General features: G+C 39.5%; 1 protein-coding gene across 1 annotated transcript in view; it reads right to left on the bottom strand.

Moving 5' to 3' along the window:
* The window catches only part of si:ch211-197n1.2 (EF-hand calcium-binding domain-containing protein 6), a 129,121-nt gene that overhangs the window by 106,068 nt on the left and 6,771 nt on the right, over positions 1-16,282 (bottom strand). Inside the window, exon 2 of the mRNA XM_039751004.1 lies at positions 1,853-1,962. Within this exon, the coding sequence (XP_039606938.1) occupies positions 1,853-1,962 (110 nt within the window). The remainder of the gene's footprint in view (positions 1-1,852; positions 1,963-16,282) is intronic.

Here is a 16,282-nt window from a genome sequence, read left to right as displayed (position 1 = left end):
TTTGTGTTTTGCAATTGTGAAATCGCATGCAAAATGAATTTAGGAGAGAGTGGGCAAAACTGTATGCAAATACAAATTCTTCTTTTTTGCTTATTACTAAGTATTTCATTACATAGAGCATTTACCTTTGTATGGTGATGGAAAACACAATAAAGACTTCTTTAATAATATTTTAAAGTCACCACAATAAACTATGAATAAACAATATATAAAATAATGAAGAATTTGGACTGCAAATATTAGTGTCTTTTATTTAAGGAATTTTTTTTACAATTTTAAGGTAAAATACAAAAAAAAATTCTGTTGTTTTATTTCCCTTGTACTCTCTTTACCCTGATATATGAAATCATGCTTACTTATGGTATTTCATTAATTATTAATGCATTCATTATTTTGTTAATCATAGGATAGCAAAATGTGCGTAGCTGCAAGAACTAAGGTACGCGATACAACATGTTCTTGTTATCATTAACAGTATACTGTATATTGTGTCTGCTTTAAAAGTTCCTGTTTTATGTTACATAGTAAACACTTTCAACATGTTTAAATTATGAGACATTTGACTTTTTATTGACATCGCTAAATATCAGTCCACTGTGATAACTAGTAACAAAATAAAAATACCAATAAGAGGATTATTAGTTTCATCGTTTATAAAATGAAGCCCTGTGATTGAAAGGCACTCCATACAAGACCCCATCTTGTATTTGTGCCAAATGGTGTCTGGAGAGACCCTATAAGTTTATTAACCATATTAAAAAGTTCTTAGATGGATACATTGAAAGTGAAGTGGTATAGTCAACTTTTGGTCTTGTAATCAGAGAACTATTCTTGCTGAATAGTGTCTACTGTTAAATAAAATGCTAAGGTCCATGAGTGTGTGTGGGTGTTTGTGTCCAATCCCTCAAGCAATCTGATTGGTCAGTTTGGCTTTGGTGATGCGATCAAAAGAGGAAGTGCAATTGTGAGACACATGAGGAGGAGTAAAGGCGACGAAGATCGGTGAAGTTCACCTTCAAAGATGGGAGGCATAAAAGCAGACAGGAGGTGAGCAGGACACCTTAAAATGACAGATTCTGAGAGGCAGGCTTTATGAGAACACACGTCACAGAGGGACCACCAGACCATAGGGGTTCAGGCACATGGAGATACAGAGGAGAGGCGTTGAGAGTACACACAGGGCAAGAGATATCAAATATTTTTTGAATTAATTCTATTACCTGTCTAACAAGACTAATTGAGAATAATTTATAAGCATTAGTTATTATATTTTTATTTTTTATTTTTATTCTATTGATATCATGGGCATTTTGCACATTTAATGTAGCCTTCAAATGTTGTGTTTACCTTAAATGAGATTCAAGCATTCAACCCATTTCAGTGTGATACTTACTTGTTGCATTTGACTGATTCATTATTTTATTCAAAAAAGGTGTTTCATAAATTTCTCCAATTTTTTTTTTTGTGTTAACTCACTATTATATCCTTTATAAATGTACAGCTTAAGACAAAATATTAAAAATTTACAATATTGACATTCATGCAGTTGTGCATTCATTTCATTTCATTTTCAAGCTCAGTTACTCTGAAACCAGCATACATGGGTCTGCCCCTGAAGCATTGGGTACAAGGTAGAAAAAATGGCTGAATGGGACACCATTCCTCTAATAAAACAGGATCAAAAGTCACTACTTCTAAATATTTCCACAATATAATTTGTGGTAATTTTCAAAATTCACCCATAAAGGAATGCCTAATGGGTTATACCTGGGTTGGATTCATTGTCCAAAAAAAAACAAACACAAAATGGAATCAATAGTGTGTGTAAAAAAATCAAAAAAGTCTAACATACCTCATCGACCTCGAGTCTCATCTGTGTGCCTGGGCGGGAGACACTGCTGGCTTTGCTACTGGCTTGACTCACTCTGCTTTCAGCACGGCTTCCTAAATCAGCTCGCTGTCCTGCAGGATGAACAGATTCAAGGGGCCTTAAATAGGAGCAGCACAAACACAGAGGCTCTTTGTCTTTATCAGTGAAGGAATTGACAGTTGCCATTGTAACTAACTAACTGACAGACAGAGAGATGATAGATAGATAGATAGATAGATAGATAGATAGATAGATAGATAGATAGATAGATAGATAGATAGATAGATAGATAGATAGATAGATAGATAGTATTGTATTACAAAAGGAGATTCAGCTACTCCTGCAGCACAATAAAACATAGAGCATAACAGTAAAAATTTGCAAACTACAACATAAGTCCAAAACCCCTGCATATACACGCAATAGTAACAATAATAACAATATAAAGAAATGTGAAGAGGCATGACACAGGGCAAAAAAAGAACTCTGGTAGTGCACACCATGGTCTATTGAGCCAGCAGCTAAAGATGCTGTAAAACAATGCGTCAATAAGTGTTCAAGCCTGTAGTTTTGCCATTATTCTCTTTTGTGCAAGGTCCACAAGAGTGTACAGAGTCAATCTGGGATTCCGCTGGTCTGAAAAAACATTCCCAGCAGCTTTTTACACAGTTAAAGACCTGAACCTTTTTAGAGAGAAGAGCTTTCTCTGGCTATGTTCCTACAGCATGTTTTTGATGTCCATGTAATCTGCTACACTGCTCAGATGTAATGTCAAGAATTTATAAGATTATAACAACCTATATTTCCTTCCTCCTTGTAGTAAGCCAGACACGCACCACCAAATCTTTGTTCTTTGTAGTGTTGGGTTGACAAAGTCCTTCACCAACTCTCTTTGCTTATGCTCATCACTATTACTGATGCAGCCTATAATGTAAAGTACTAACACAACAGATGTGTGGGTATTTTGTTTTTTTCAGCATCAGACACCCTCACCCAGGGTGACCTAACTGGGGATGATCAAAGCCCAGCCTGTGTCCAAGTAGCATTTCCAGTTGACAGCTCACTTCTCCTGATCCACAGCCATCCTGAGCGCCTTCTAGCAGCCTCTGTGATGGTTATGATAGACCTTTGGTGTAGGTCTTGGATGCCCAAAAGACTCTAGGCCTTGGAGAGAGAATGAACTGCAAACCCTCTGCAGGCTACTGTAGTCTAAAAAAACACCACACATTCCATGCACTTCTGGAACACTCAGACACCTGGTCTACATACCTGCCTCTCTTCCTCGCACTGGCCTTCTCCATCTAGTCTTCCCAAGGCACAGTCAGCTCAACCAAAGCCACCTGCCTACATGATTTCCGACATCAGTACAATATCTGGTCCAGCTATTAATGAGGTAATGGGCAACAAGATATCTAATGGATGGATTTTTGGTAGAAGTATGTGGATCCTTTGTCTCCAACATTAATCCATTCCAAACTTATAGAGCTATGGAACTTTGGGCTTAAACAATGCCTAATATTATGATTCAGTTACTGTTTCTCTGTTTTGACTCTTCTAATTTTACATATGTACTGTATATTTTTTCTTATTGGAAAATATTTATGATATGTAAAATATATGTTTAAATACTTTGTCACCTGGTTATCATTTTCACATCAGTACAATATCTGATCTGAGGGTAGTCTCATGCCTGGAAATGTGAGCTGCCTCTTTAGGTGCATCTTCACTTGCTAGTTTTTTTTTATTGATTTAATTGTAATTATTCCATGCAAATAGATCAATTTTTACAAAAAATAGGATTGAAAACTAATCACCCCCACCGCTGAGAAAGAGAGCAATGCCAATGGAGAAAAACTTAAAGCTAGTAAAAATAAATAAATTGATGAGTTTAATAAGTGGATAAAGATAAATGGAGAAGAATAAGAAATTGGATGAGAATTGGCTTCCTCAGTGCTTTAAAAGCTTATTCTAAAATGTTATTGATTAGATCCTGCCAGGTTTTGAAAAAGTTCTGCACAGATCCTCTAACTGAGAATGTAATTTTTTCCAATTTCAAATAGTATATAACATCAGTTACCCACTGACTTAAAAGAGGAGAGTTAGGGTTCTTTTAGTTTAGCAAGATAAGTCTGCGTGCAAGTAGTGTAGTAAAGACAATTACAGTTTGTCCTTCTCCGCTTCAAGCCCATCTGGAAGAACACCAAACACAGCTGTTAATGACTTAGGGGGGATTGTGACACCAAGGCTGTCTGAAAGGCATTTAAAAATTTTTGTCCAGAATGATGCTAATTTGGTGCAGGCCCAAAACATGTGACACAGTGAGGCTGGGACTTGATTGCAGCGTTTGCAGGTTGGATTTTGGCCAGAAAAAATTTTGGACAGTTTTAAGCGAGACAGATGTGCTCGATATATAATTTTGAGTTGAATAATTGTATGCTTTTTGCATATGGAGTTGGAGTGATTTCTCTGCATTGCTACCTTCCACTCCTTTTCTGATATTTTGAGTGATAGATCTTTTTCCCATTGTCCTCTTGGATCTTTGAAAGGAAGGGACTGTAAAATAATTTTATATATTGTAGAAATGCTGTCTGAGTCCTCAAAACTGAGCAATATTTTTTCCAGCATAAAGGAAGCTGGGAGATGAGGAAAATCGGGCAGGTTCTGTTTAACAAAGTTTCTAATTTGAAGATAGTGAAAGAAATGTGTTACTGGAAAGTTAAATTTGGAATGTAATTGTTCATAGGATGCAAAGATGTTGTTTATATAAAGATCTCTAAGTAATTTAATCCCAACTGTTCTCCAGATATTATAAACTGCATATGTTTGCTAGAGTTGAAAAAGGTAGTTCTCATGCAGAGGTGCCACAGATAAAAGATTCTCCATCTTAAAATTCTTTCTACATTGGTTCCATATTCTGAGTGAGTGAAGCACAATTGGGTTATTGGTATACTAGCAAAATACCCGCGCTTCACAGCGGAGAAGTAGTGTGTTAAAGAAGTAATGAAAAAGAAACACACATAAACATATATATACATATACACACATATATACAGTATATATACATATACATCCACATATATATACATATATGTGCACAAAACCACGCTTTTATCAAGGCTTCCGTCGGGTAGTCTTTTGAAATGAAATTTTCCTCTAATCAGTCGTAGCAACGCGCTTTCTTCCGACCGTTACATTTTTGTAGCTCTGATGTGTGCATCAATGTAATCGGTGTACCAGGAAATCATGCATTGGCAGAAGTTCCCCTTTGCTTGGAATGCAAAGTGTGATTAAATGCGTTATTTTTTAACATGTTATGGAGCACATGCATCGAAGCTTCTCAGCTGTGCTTGTGCTAAGAAAAGGAAACATTTTAAAAATAACTTAACACGATTGTCAATGTAACCTTTTGTAAGTAGTGCCTGGAGGATTCAGAGTGTGGAGAAACTCTAGAGACAGCGTGTGTATTAACTTGTGGATTTTTCTGTGAGTATTTGGTGGCAGTCTGACAAAGTTGCTTCGGAAGACGGCGTTAGCCACGGAGCTCAGCTCAGAGCGAAATGAGATGAATGGGAGGGGAGATGATGACGTGACTCCCCCACCTGCCTTAACTGTCAATCCACCCCACAAAGACAGTCTCTCGGAATTTGCATAAGCACACCCCTTCACCATCAATGTGAACTTAGTTACAAAGTGATCAAAACTGTCGTTTATATTCTGCGTCCTCTCATTAAACTTGTATCCCGCATTACCCATGGGCATTACAAACGCAAGCGGCAGCCTGTCTATGATCTTAATTTAAACTTTAGGTTTACACCGTGCTTTATTTTCGAAGTAGCTGCACTCATGAATATGCATGTAAGTGTTTGACCGATGTTGACTTACTAATTTTGGTCTTGAAGCCAGTCATTTCATCAGGTTTGGGCTGCCAACACCTTTTGTTGGTACTCGAACCGCTACTGCTAGTGCTAACAGCATACACAGTTTCTGTGTTCGCTGTAACATGTTTTGCATTTAGATGGTACCGTAAGGTTGAAGTGCTTGGGTGGTATGGAAACTCCTTTTTGCACAGTTTGCACAAAACCACGCTTTTATCAAGGCTTCCATAGGGTAGTCTTTTGAAACGAAATTTTCCTCAAATCAGTCCTAGCAACACACTTTCTTCTGACTCTAACATTTTTGTAGCTCTGATGTGTGCATCAATGTAATCGGTGTACCAGGAAATCATGCATTGACTGAAGTTCCCCTATGCTTGGAATGCAAAGTGTGATTAAATGCGTTAATTTTTAAACGCGTTATGGAGCATATGCATCGAAGCTTCTCAGCTGTGCTTGTGCTAAGAAAAGGAAACATTTTAAAAATAACGTAACACGATTGTCAATGTAGCCTTTTGTAAGTAGTGCCTGGAGGATTTGGAGTGTGGAGAAACTCTAGAGACAGCATGTGTATTAACTTGTGGATTTTTCTGTGAGTATTTGGTGGCAGTGTCACAAAGTTGCTTCCGCAAGACTGCATTAGGTGCGGAGCTCAGCTGAGAGCGAAATGAGGTGAATGGGAGGGGAGATGATGATGTGACTCCCCCACCCACCTTAACTGTCAATCCCCCCCTCAAACACAGTTTCTCAGAATTTGCATAAGCACAGCCCTTCACCTGCAATTTTAACTTAGTTACAAAGTGATCAAAGCTCTCGTTTATATCCTGCGTCCTCTCATTAAACTTGTATCCCGCATTAGCCGTGGGCATGACAAACGCCAACGGCAGCCTGTCGGTGAACTTAATTTAAACTTTAGGTTTACACCTTGCTTTGTTTCCGAAGTAGCTGCACTCATGAATATGGTTGTATATGTCACACGCTCACTTCATATTGTTTCACTGCCTTCTCAATTATATAATGCATGTTTTCTTCAGCGCTTTTTGGAGCTCTTCCTTGTTTTCTACATACTGTGTTGACAGTCAGTTCACGTGATTACGTGGGAGGTGTGATGATGTCACACGAAACTCTGCCCCCCACGGCCATCTAGCTCAACTCCATTACAGTATATGGGGAAAAATAGCTTCCAGTTATGACAATTACGCGTAGAATTTCGAAATGAAACCTGCCCAACTTTTGTAAGTAAGCTTTAAGGAATGAGCCTGCCAAATTTCAGCCTTCTACCTACACGGAAAGTTGGAGAATTAGTGATGAGTAAGTCAGTGAGTGAGTGAGTGAGTGAGTGAGTGAGGGCTTTGCCTTTTATTAGTATAGATTGGTGATAACTTTTATAGGGGCACAAAGCAGGGAATATAAAGAAGTAGTGCAGGATTTTTTTTTTATTGCACACCAGGCTTGTGTATGTTCATCTATTCGTGTCCAGGTTTTTATAGCTTGTATGTTTGGTGCCCAGTAATAAAACTGAAAGTTAGGTAGAGCCATGCCACCTTCTGCCTTAAGTCTTGTAGGGTTGATCTTTGGATACGTGGATGTTTTAAGTTCCAAATAAATGGGGTTATGGTTGAATCTAATTGCTTAAAAAATGATTTATTGATGTATATTGGAATGTTTTGAAATAAAAAGAGAAGCTTAGGAAGGATATTCATCTTAACAACGTTTATTCTTCCAGCTAGTGTGAGATGAAAGGTTGGCCATCTATGCAAGTCTTGCTTAATTTTTTCCATACAGACGGTGAAATTTTGCTGATAAACAGCTTTATGTTTACTTGTGATAATTACTCCTAGGTATTAAAACTGACCTGCAATTATTAAAGGGAAGGAGTCCAATCTAAAATTGTATGCTTGAGAATTCACTGGAAAGAGCACATTTTTATTCAAATTAATTCTGAGACCAGAACTCTTTTGAAATTCTGTAAGTGCTGTTAGGACTGCAGTCACAGTATTTTGTGGATCTGATATATACAGTACCATATCATCTGCATATAGAGAAAGTTTCTGTTCAGGTCCTTCTCTGATAATCCCCTTTATCTGATAAGCATTTTGACAGTGAACTGCCAGTGGTTCAATGGCGATTGCAAAAAGTAGTGGTGACAGGGGGCATCCTTTTCTGGTACCACGTTCTCGTTTACAGTAGTCTGAATTAATGTTGCTAATACAAACTGAAGCTTCTGGATTGGTATATAGTAGTTTGATCCATGCACAAATGTTCGGGCCAAACCCAAATTTCTCTAATGTAGTGAAAAGGTAGTTCCATTCAATCATATCAAATGCTTTTTCTGCATCCAATGATAATAATGTCTCTCGGGTGTTAGATGTTGCAGGTGAATATATTACATTAAACAGGCGTCGAAGATTGGAAGGTAAGTGTCGGCCTTTAATAAATCCAGTTTGATCTTGTGATATTACCGAAGGCAGCAGGTTCTCCATCCTTCTCGCTAGGACTTTGGAGACTATCTTAACATCATTATTCAGAAGTAAAATTGGTCTGTATGATGCACATTGTAATAAGTTCTTGTTTTGTTTAGGAAAGACGGTAATTAATGCTTGGCCAAAAGTTTGAGGTAAAATATGATTGTCTATAGCTTCTATAAATGTTGCTAATAAGAGGGGAACTAGCTGAGTGGAGAATTTTTTATAAAATTCAACAGGGTAGCCATCAGGGCCTGCTGCTTTCCGACTCTGAAGTGACATTATAGTATATTGTAATTCTGATATAGCCAGAGGTTTATTTAATTCCTCTGCACTAAGAGTATCTATTTGTGGTAACTGTAATGCATCCAGAAATGCATTAGATTGTGTGTTGTCTTCTTTAAACTCCGTAGAATATAAGGATTTATAGTAGTCCCTAAATGTGTGCATTATATTTTTATGGTCGATGATTTTATCTCTGTTCGTGTTGGTCGTGTGATTGCTGGGATTGTATTTTGAACTTCTTACTTGTGGATTTGTTGAGCTAAGAGCTTAGTAGCTTTCTCTCCATGTTCATAGTAATGATGTCTTGATTTAAAAATGACTTGCTCAATTTCTTTAGTTGTTAAGAGGTTGAGCTCTGAATGCAGAGCTTGTCTTTTCCTATGGAGCCTCACTTGGACACCTGGCATGTTCTTGATCTATTCTAGTAATTTTGCTGGTTAGCTCTGATACCTTCTTGGTTTCTAATTTATTTCTGTGGCAAAGATATGAAATAATCTTTCCTTTTAAGAAGGCCTTTAGAGGTTCCCAGAGTATTCATGCAGAGACCTCTAAGGATGCATTTGCCTCTAGAAAGAAACTGATTTGTTTTGATATAAATTCTGTACAGTTCTCATCTGCTAATAGAAGTCGGTTAAGATGCCATCTGCGAGATGAGTATGTGGGGCATAATGATTTTAGCTCCAAGATCAGAGGGGCATGGTCGGAAACAACAATAGTGGCGTACTTGCAAGATTTAATCGTTGGCAAGAAATTATTATCTATAAAGAAATAATCAGTTCTTGAGTAGCAATGATGCACTGGTGAGTAGAAGGAATATGTTCTTGAGTTTGGGTTTAGAAACCTCCAGGAGTCTGATAAGTTATGGTCAGTTAAAAACTGTCTCTAGTAACCTGTTGGCTGCAGTCTTTCTCCTGTGCTAATGAAAATGATAGATTGTCTTGTTGGGTGTATAAGCTTGCTTTGTGTAAAACCACTGTCAGTGGATTCAGGTCATGGCCCCAACAATAGCAGGCTTCGTCCAGTGTTTTAGAAGTAATAAAACTAGTAATAGTGGTGGTGATGTTGTCACATGTACAGAGTGTAGTGAAATTTGTACTTGCATGTCCAACCAAATGGAACATGTTGCCACTTTCCAATGTCATTATAACCAAGAATGAAGCATAATGCTATGTGTAACTTCACAGTATTCATTTAGAAAACAGCAAGCAAACCTGAAGTATAAGTGAGACTTTTGCCATATCAACTGGATATTTGTTTTATAATAAGTAAAACAATGGCTATTTAGGTAAAATTCTGAGATATAAATGAGACATTTTCCAAATGAGCTGGATATTTGACAGACAGTATAAGTATATACAGCTACTGAGGATGTAATATAGACATTAATTATTTTTATTTGATTTTTTTGCAGAATCCAGTTCTAATATGATTGCATAATGGCATGCAGAGTGGGGCAAAATGGAATACAGTAGCAGAACTCATTACCCAAGCTAGATTACTAATTGCTTTAAATGGGAATGGACGTTTAACAATTATATGATGTGCTTTTTACATGATATATTGTTTATTTCATTTATAAAAGTTATGCATATGTATCTGGGGGGCATTTACCCTGTGGCCTGTGTGCGAAGCCCAGTGCCTCAGTACATTGATGGGAACACTGTGCTGTAAAAATGAGATGTAAAACTGAGATCCTGACTCACTGTGGTCATTAAAGGTCCCTGGACATCCTTTGTGAAGAGTAGGGTGTATCCCGATGTTTGGGCTAACTTGCCCTCCATGGCCTGGTCATTCTGATCTCTAATCATCCCCTGTCTTTACATGACTATCTTTCTCTCTCTCCCCTTACCCACTTTATAGCTAATGTGGCACAAAATGTCTGCCATCGCATCATTCAGATATGAGCTGCAAATTGGTGGTGACTAAAGTTGATCTCTACTCTCTAGGTAACGCACTTTGAGTAGTGAGGAAAGTGCTATATAAATGTAAAGAATTATTATTATTGTCTGTAGTAATAAAAGCTTATTTTAAAACACTTTGCTTGTCATAAATTTACTCTATATATATATATAAAATCCAAAGCCTAAAAGTTCAACAGTGACGTTATTATGTCACGTTTTATGTCACGCTTTAAATATGGCTGGTTTTAAAACCTACATACATATGTTTAGTATCATTCTTTTCAGAAATTATCGCACTTTAAAGTGATGTTGTTAGATTTTCAGATTCTTATTCCATTTTTAAATTATAAACTAAAAAATATCAAGAACTCACGCTCCACAAGACAAGACTTTGTGCCAAAAGATTTAACCATACCTGGGGCCGGAAATAAAAGACAAAGAGTAGGACAGCTGCTGTACAAGCTTTTAAATGTTTGAAGTGCCGTGCAAGATGCAGATCACGTGGTATGGCAGCAGCAGCAAGCCAGCAGTTGATCGAGCAAAGGGGAGGCACAAAAAAACTGTATTTGTTTCCTATTGTACCACCATTTAAGAGGGGGTTTTGGAGGAGTAACCACATCTCCTTGGGGTGCATTCAGCCCCCCTCTTCACAATGTGAGTGGCAGAGATGTGAAGTGGCTGGCAAGCGAAACAAGCAAGGGGGTTGGGTTGGCGAGCAAGGCAGAACCCCTTAATAATGCTATACAATATGTTGAGCTGAAGCAGTTAAGATAGTGGAAAAGAACTTGACACCCCATGAGCAGCTACACTAGCACAGGCTCCAGATGAAAAAAAGATAAGTGATACAATTTCTCTAGCCCTGGACCACATCTAGAACAATGATTGGCAGAATGTTTGAGAACATAGGTCATGCCAAGCCAAGGTTACTCCAGAGGCACATGGACAGAGCATGAGTTAGGAGTTTCCACCTAAACTACAAATCCCATTGGTACAAGAGGAACAGTAAGGAACAACAAAGCCTGGCTTAAATATTGGGGTCCGAGTGAAATTACTTGTCTCTGCCCTTCCATCATCATTCATCCAGAGACCATACTGAATCAAAGACCTATCAGCTAGAAGCACAACACAAGAATGTAAGAGCCACCTAATATCAAAGCATATCAAAATACACAACATTTTAGCGAGAACAACTGCCATGTAATTTGCTTTGCTTCTGCTTTTGGCACATAAAGAACTATAGTTTAAAGAATGTTATTCCACAGTGAAGTAATAAACTTTTGAAACAGCTTCTCTGCTTCAAGTTTAGCTCTTTCTAATAAAACGTTTGGAGTCTAGAGATAAGAGGAGGGAGGAAGTTTTATGACCACACATGCAGTCAACCCGAGTTCATCCTGAAGGGGCCACTTGTGAAGCTGTAGACTTCAGCTGCATCTCTGTGACAAGCCAATAAGTAGGACTTAATAGTGCAGGAGTCACAGGTTTGGAATACTAAGGTCTACATGGAAGGTCCCTGAGGAGAGGATAGGCTCACCTTTGAACTTTGCAACTGTCAATCTATAGGACAGTTATTTCAGAAGCCCAGCATTACTGCAGATGAAACACTTCATGATTCTGAAAACAGTTTATTTGCTGATAACTGGTAGAAACTGTTCCTTATGTCATGATGAGATAAAATAGAATTGAAGCTATATTTGTTGCTGGAGGACAGCTGTAATACCAGCTATTAATGACGTAATGAGCAACAAGATGTCTAATGGATGGATTTTTGGCATAAGTATGCGGATCCTTTGACTCCCAAGGTTAATCCATTCCTAAATTTATAGAGCTATGGAATTGTGGGCTTAAACAATGCCTAATGTCATGATTCAGTTACTATTTCTCTGTTGTGATTCTGCTAATTTTACATACATACATTTTTTCTTATTGGAAAATATATTTATTGGAGGATACGTACAATATCATTTTGACATGTTGTAGTGCAAATGGCTTTCTGGAAATTTTCGTAAATTATGCACGTTTGGTACCCTGTAAATATTGTACACACTGAGAGCTTGTGATCTTTTGTGTTGTTCTAGATGGGTTTGAACAAGATCTGTTAATCATCACACTGGAGACTTAAAACATTTTAGAGCATTTCTTCTGCTGCTCAAGCATACTGGACTTTCTTCAATGTGTGCTGTGTAACTCACTAATATCAATCGCTACACTGTTTTTTTCTTTATTTCTCTGATCCTCTGAGCTACAGAAATGGTAGGCTGATAATGAACAAACATGACAGAGCTGAAAAATGTATTTGGCCAAAGTAGTCAAGCCGAAGAGGGCAGTTATTCATTAATTAAATCCAACGTTCAATATGTTCACATTAAAAGCAGGCACAATCATATAGCACTACAAAACACCAGCAAGTTTATAGAACAGAACATTAAAGAAATGGAAATGGACAACTAGATAGATAGATAGATAGATAGATAGATAGATAGATAGATAGATAGATAGATAGATAGATAGATAGATAGATAGATAGATAGACATTTTATTAATCTCAAAGGGAAATTCACATAATCCAGCAGCAGTATACTGATACAAAAAACAATATTAAATTCAAGAGTAATAAAAATGCATGTGAAAACAGACAAGAACTTTAACTAATGTTACCGTTTACCCCCAGGTGGAATTGAAGAGTCGCATAGTGTGGGGGAAGAACGATCTCCTCAGTCTGTCACTGAAGCTACTCCTGCTGGAGTACCTGGAGATGACACTGTTCAGTGGATGCAGTGGATTCTCCATGATTGACAGGAGGTTGCTTAGCGTCCGTCACTTTGCCACAGATGTTAAACTGTCCAGCTTCATTCTTACAATAGAGCCTGCCTTCCTAACAAGTTTGTCCAGGTGTGAGACGTCCTTCATCTTTATGCTGCCTCCCCAGCACACCACCGTAGAAGAGGGCACTCGCCACAACCATCTGGTAGAACATCTGCAGCATCTTATTGCAGATGTTGAAGGATGCCAACCTTCTAAGGAAGTATAGTTGGCTCTGACCTTTTTTACACAGAGCATCAGTATTGGCAGTCCAGTCCAATTTATCATCCAGCTGCACTCCCAGATATTTATAGGTCTGCACCCTCTGCACACAGTCACCTCTGATGATCACGGGTCCATGAGGGGCCTGGGCCTCCTAAAATGCACCACCAGTTCCTTGGTCTTGCTGGTGTTCAGGTGTAAGTGGTTTGAGTCGCACCATTTAACAAAGTCTTTGATTAGCTTCCGGTACTCCTCCTCCTGCCCACTCCTGATGCTGCCCACAATAGCAGAGTCATCGGTGAACTTTTGCACGTGACAGGACTCCAAGTCGTATTTGAAGTCTGATGTATATAGGCTGAACAGGACCGGAGAAAGTACAGTCCCTTGCGGCGCTCCTGTGTTGCTGAACACAATGTCAGACCTGCAGTTCCCGACACGCACATACTGATGTCTGTCTGTAAGATTATCCACGATCCATGCCACCAGGTGTGAATCTACTCCCATCTCTGTCAGCTTGTCCCTAAGGAGCAGAGGTTGGATGGTGTTGAAGGCACTAGAGAAGTCCAAAAACATAATTCTTACAGCACCACTGCCTCTGTCCAAGTGGGAGAGGGATCGGTGTAGCATATAGATGATGGCATCCTCGCTCCCACCTTCTCCTGGTATGCGAACTGCAGAGGGTCGAGGGCGTGGCGGACCTGTGGCCTCAGGTGGTGAAGCAGCAGCCGCTCCATGGTCTTCATCACATGTGACGTCAGAGCAACAGGCCGGAAGTCATTCAGCTCACTAGGACGTGATACCTTTGGGACTGGGGTGATACAAGATGTTTTCCAAAGCCTGGGACTCTCCCTGTTCCAGGCTCAGGTTGAAGATGTGCTGTAGAGGACTCCCCAGTTCCAGTGCACAGACCTTCAGCAGTCGTGGCGATACACCATCTGGACCTGCTGCTTTACTGACACGAAGTCCCCTCAGCTCTCTGCTCACCTGGACTGCTGTAATTGTGGGTGGGGGTGTCTCTACTATGCTGGTATCAGCAGAAGGATGGTTGGAGGAAGCAGTTAGGGTGGTCAAACCTGTTAAAGAAGTTGTTCATTTGGTTTGCTCTCTCCACGTCTCTCTCGATGGAGGCATCCCACTTCGAGCTGCAGCCAGTGATGATCTTCATCCCATCCCACACTTCCTTCATGCTGTTATTCTGCAACTTCTGCTCCAGCTTTCTCCTGTACTGCTCCTTCGCCGCCCTGAGCTGGACTCGGAGTTCCTTCTGCACACACTTGAGCTCATGCTCATCACCACCTTTAAAAGCCCTTTTCTTCTGGTTCAAAAGACCCTTGATGTCACTTGTAATCCATGGCTTGTTGTTAGCATAGCAGCGTACTGTTCTTACTGGAACTACAATGTCCATACAGAAGTTGATGTAATCAGTTGTGCAGTCAACAGCCTCTTCAATGTTCTCACTATGTGACCCCTGCAGTATATCCCAGTCTGTAGTTCCAAAGCAGTCTGTCAGAGCTTGCTCTGCCTCAGAGGACCACTTCCTGAATGAGCGCGTGGTTGTAGGTAGCTCCCTCACTCTTGGTTTGTAGTGAGGCTGAAGCAGAACCAGGTTATGATCTGCTTTCCCAAGCGCAGGCAGCAGGGTGGTGCTGAATGCATCTTTAACGTTTGCATACAGTAGGTCGATAGTCCTATTTTCCCGGGTGTTACAATTCACATACTGGGAGAAGGCAGGTAATGTTTTGTCCAGCGTCACATGGTTAAAGTCTTCAGCGATTAGCACAAGCACCTCAGGGTACTGCGTTTGTAACTTAGCAACTGCAGAATGGATGACGTCACACGCTATCTCCGCATTTGCTCGAGGGAGGATGTAAACAATGACAACAATGACATGTCCAAACTCTCTGGGCAAGTAATAGGGACGCAAACTTACAGCCAACAGTTCGATGTCACTGTAGCAAGTGGAGATTTTAACGTTTACATGTCCTGAGTTGCACCACTTTGTACTGACATAGAGAGCGACACCCCGTCCTTTCTGCTTCCCACTGGTATTTGTGTCTCTGTCTGCTCTAACTGCGCTAAACCCAGGTAGCTCCATGTTAGCATCTGGGATGGTAGTTGTTAGCCAAGTTTCACTAAAACACAGCAAGCTGCATTCTCTGTAGGTTCTGACATTTTTCACCAGCGCGGCTAGTTCATCGATCTTATTTGGTAGTGAGTTCACATTTCCCAGGATCACATAAGGCACCGAAGGTTTATAGCGCCACTTTCTCACAAGCCGCTTGGCTTTTATCTTAGCGCCGACTTGGTTGCCCCAATACCGTCTTCTTACCTCGTCAGGTAAATAGGGAACCACACCGGCGCGGGCATTTCTTCTCAGCCCTTGAAGTTGACAACTTCAATAGGCGAGTCTCAGTGTGTAAAAATCCATGCCAAGTAGTAAAAGCAGTAAAAAGTATCCAGGGAGCAATTCCACATAAAATAAAGTGATAGAAGTGATCAGTGAAATAGAGAATAATAGAGAAAAAAGGTAAAAAGATAAAGTCATACACGGACCTGCTGGAATGGCTGCCACAAGCAGCGGCAGCGGAAGGAAATGAAAATTAAATTTGGGTCTAGATATGGGTTCTCTTTTATTTAGGCTTGCCAATAAGACTTAAAAACACAATTTATATAGGACTTGACTGGATTTTCATCTCATCCAGAAAGGATTGTCACCTTGGAATCATTGTTAATGGAACTGCTTGAGGCTCTGCTTTAAAAGTGCATTGATTGACTCCAAATTCCACATTAATTGTGAATTTGAAAACCGCTACAATCACTACTATCACTGCCAGGGCTCCCTCTAATAACCCTAGGTATTGCCACAAT

Source organism: Polypterus senegalus, chromosome 4, assembly GCF_016835505.1.
Source record: "Polypterus senegalus isolate Bchr_013 chromosome 4, ASM1683550v1, whole genome shotgun sequence".
In the NCBI taxonomy this organism is placed as follows: domain Eukaryota; kingdom Metazoa; phylum Chordata; class Cladistia; order Polypteriformes; family Polypteridae; genus Polypterus; species Polypterus senegalus.
This window is presented reverse-complemented; position numbering and strand designations above follow the sequence as displayed.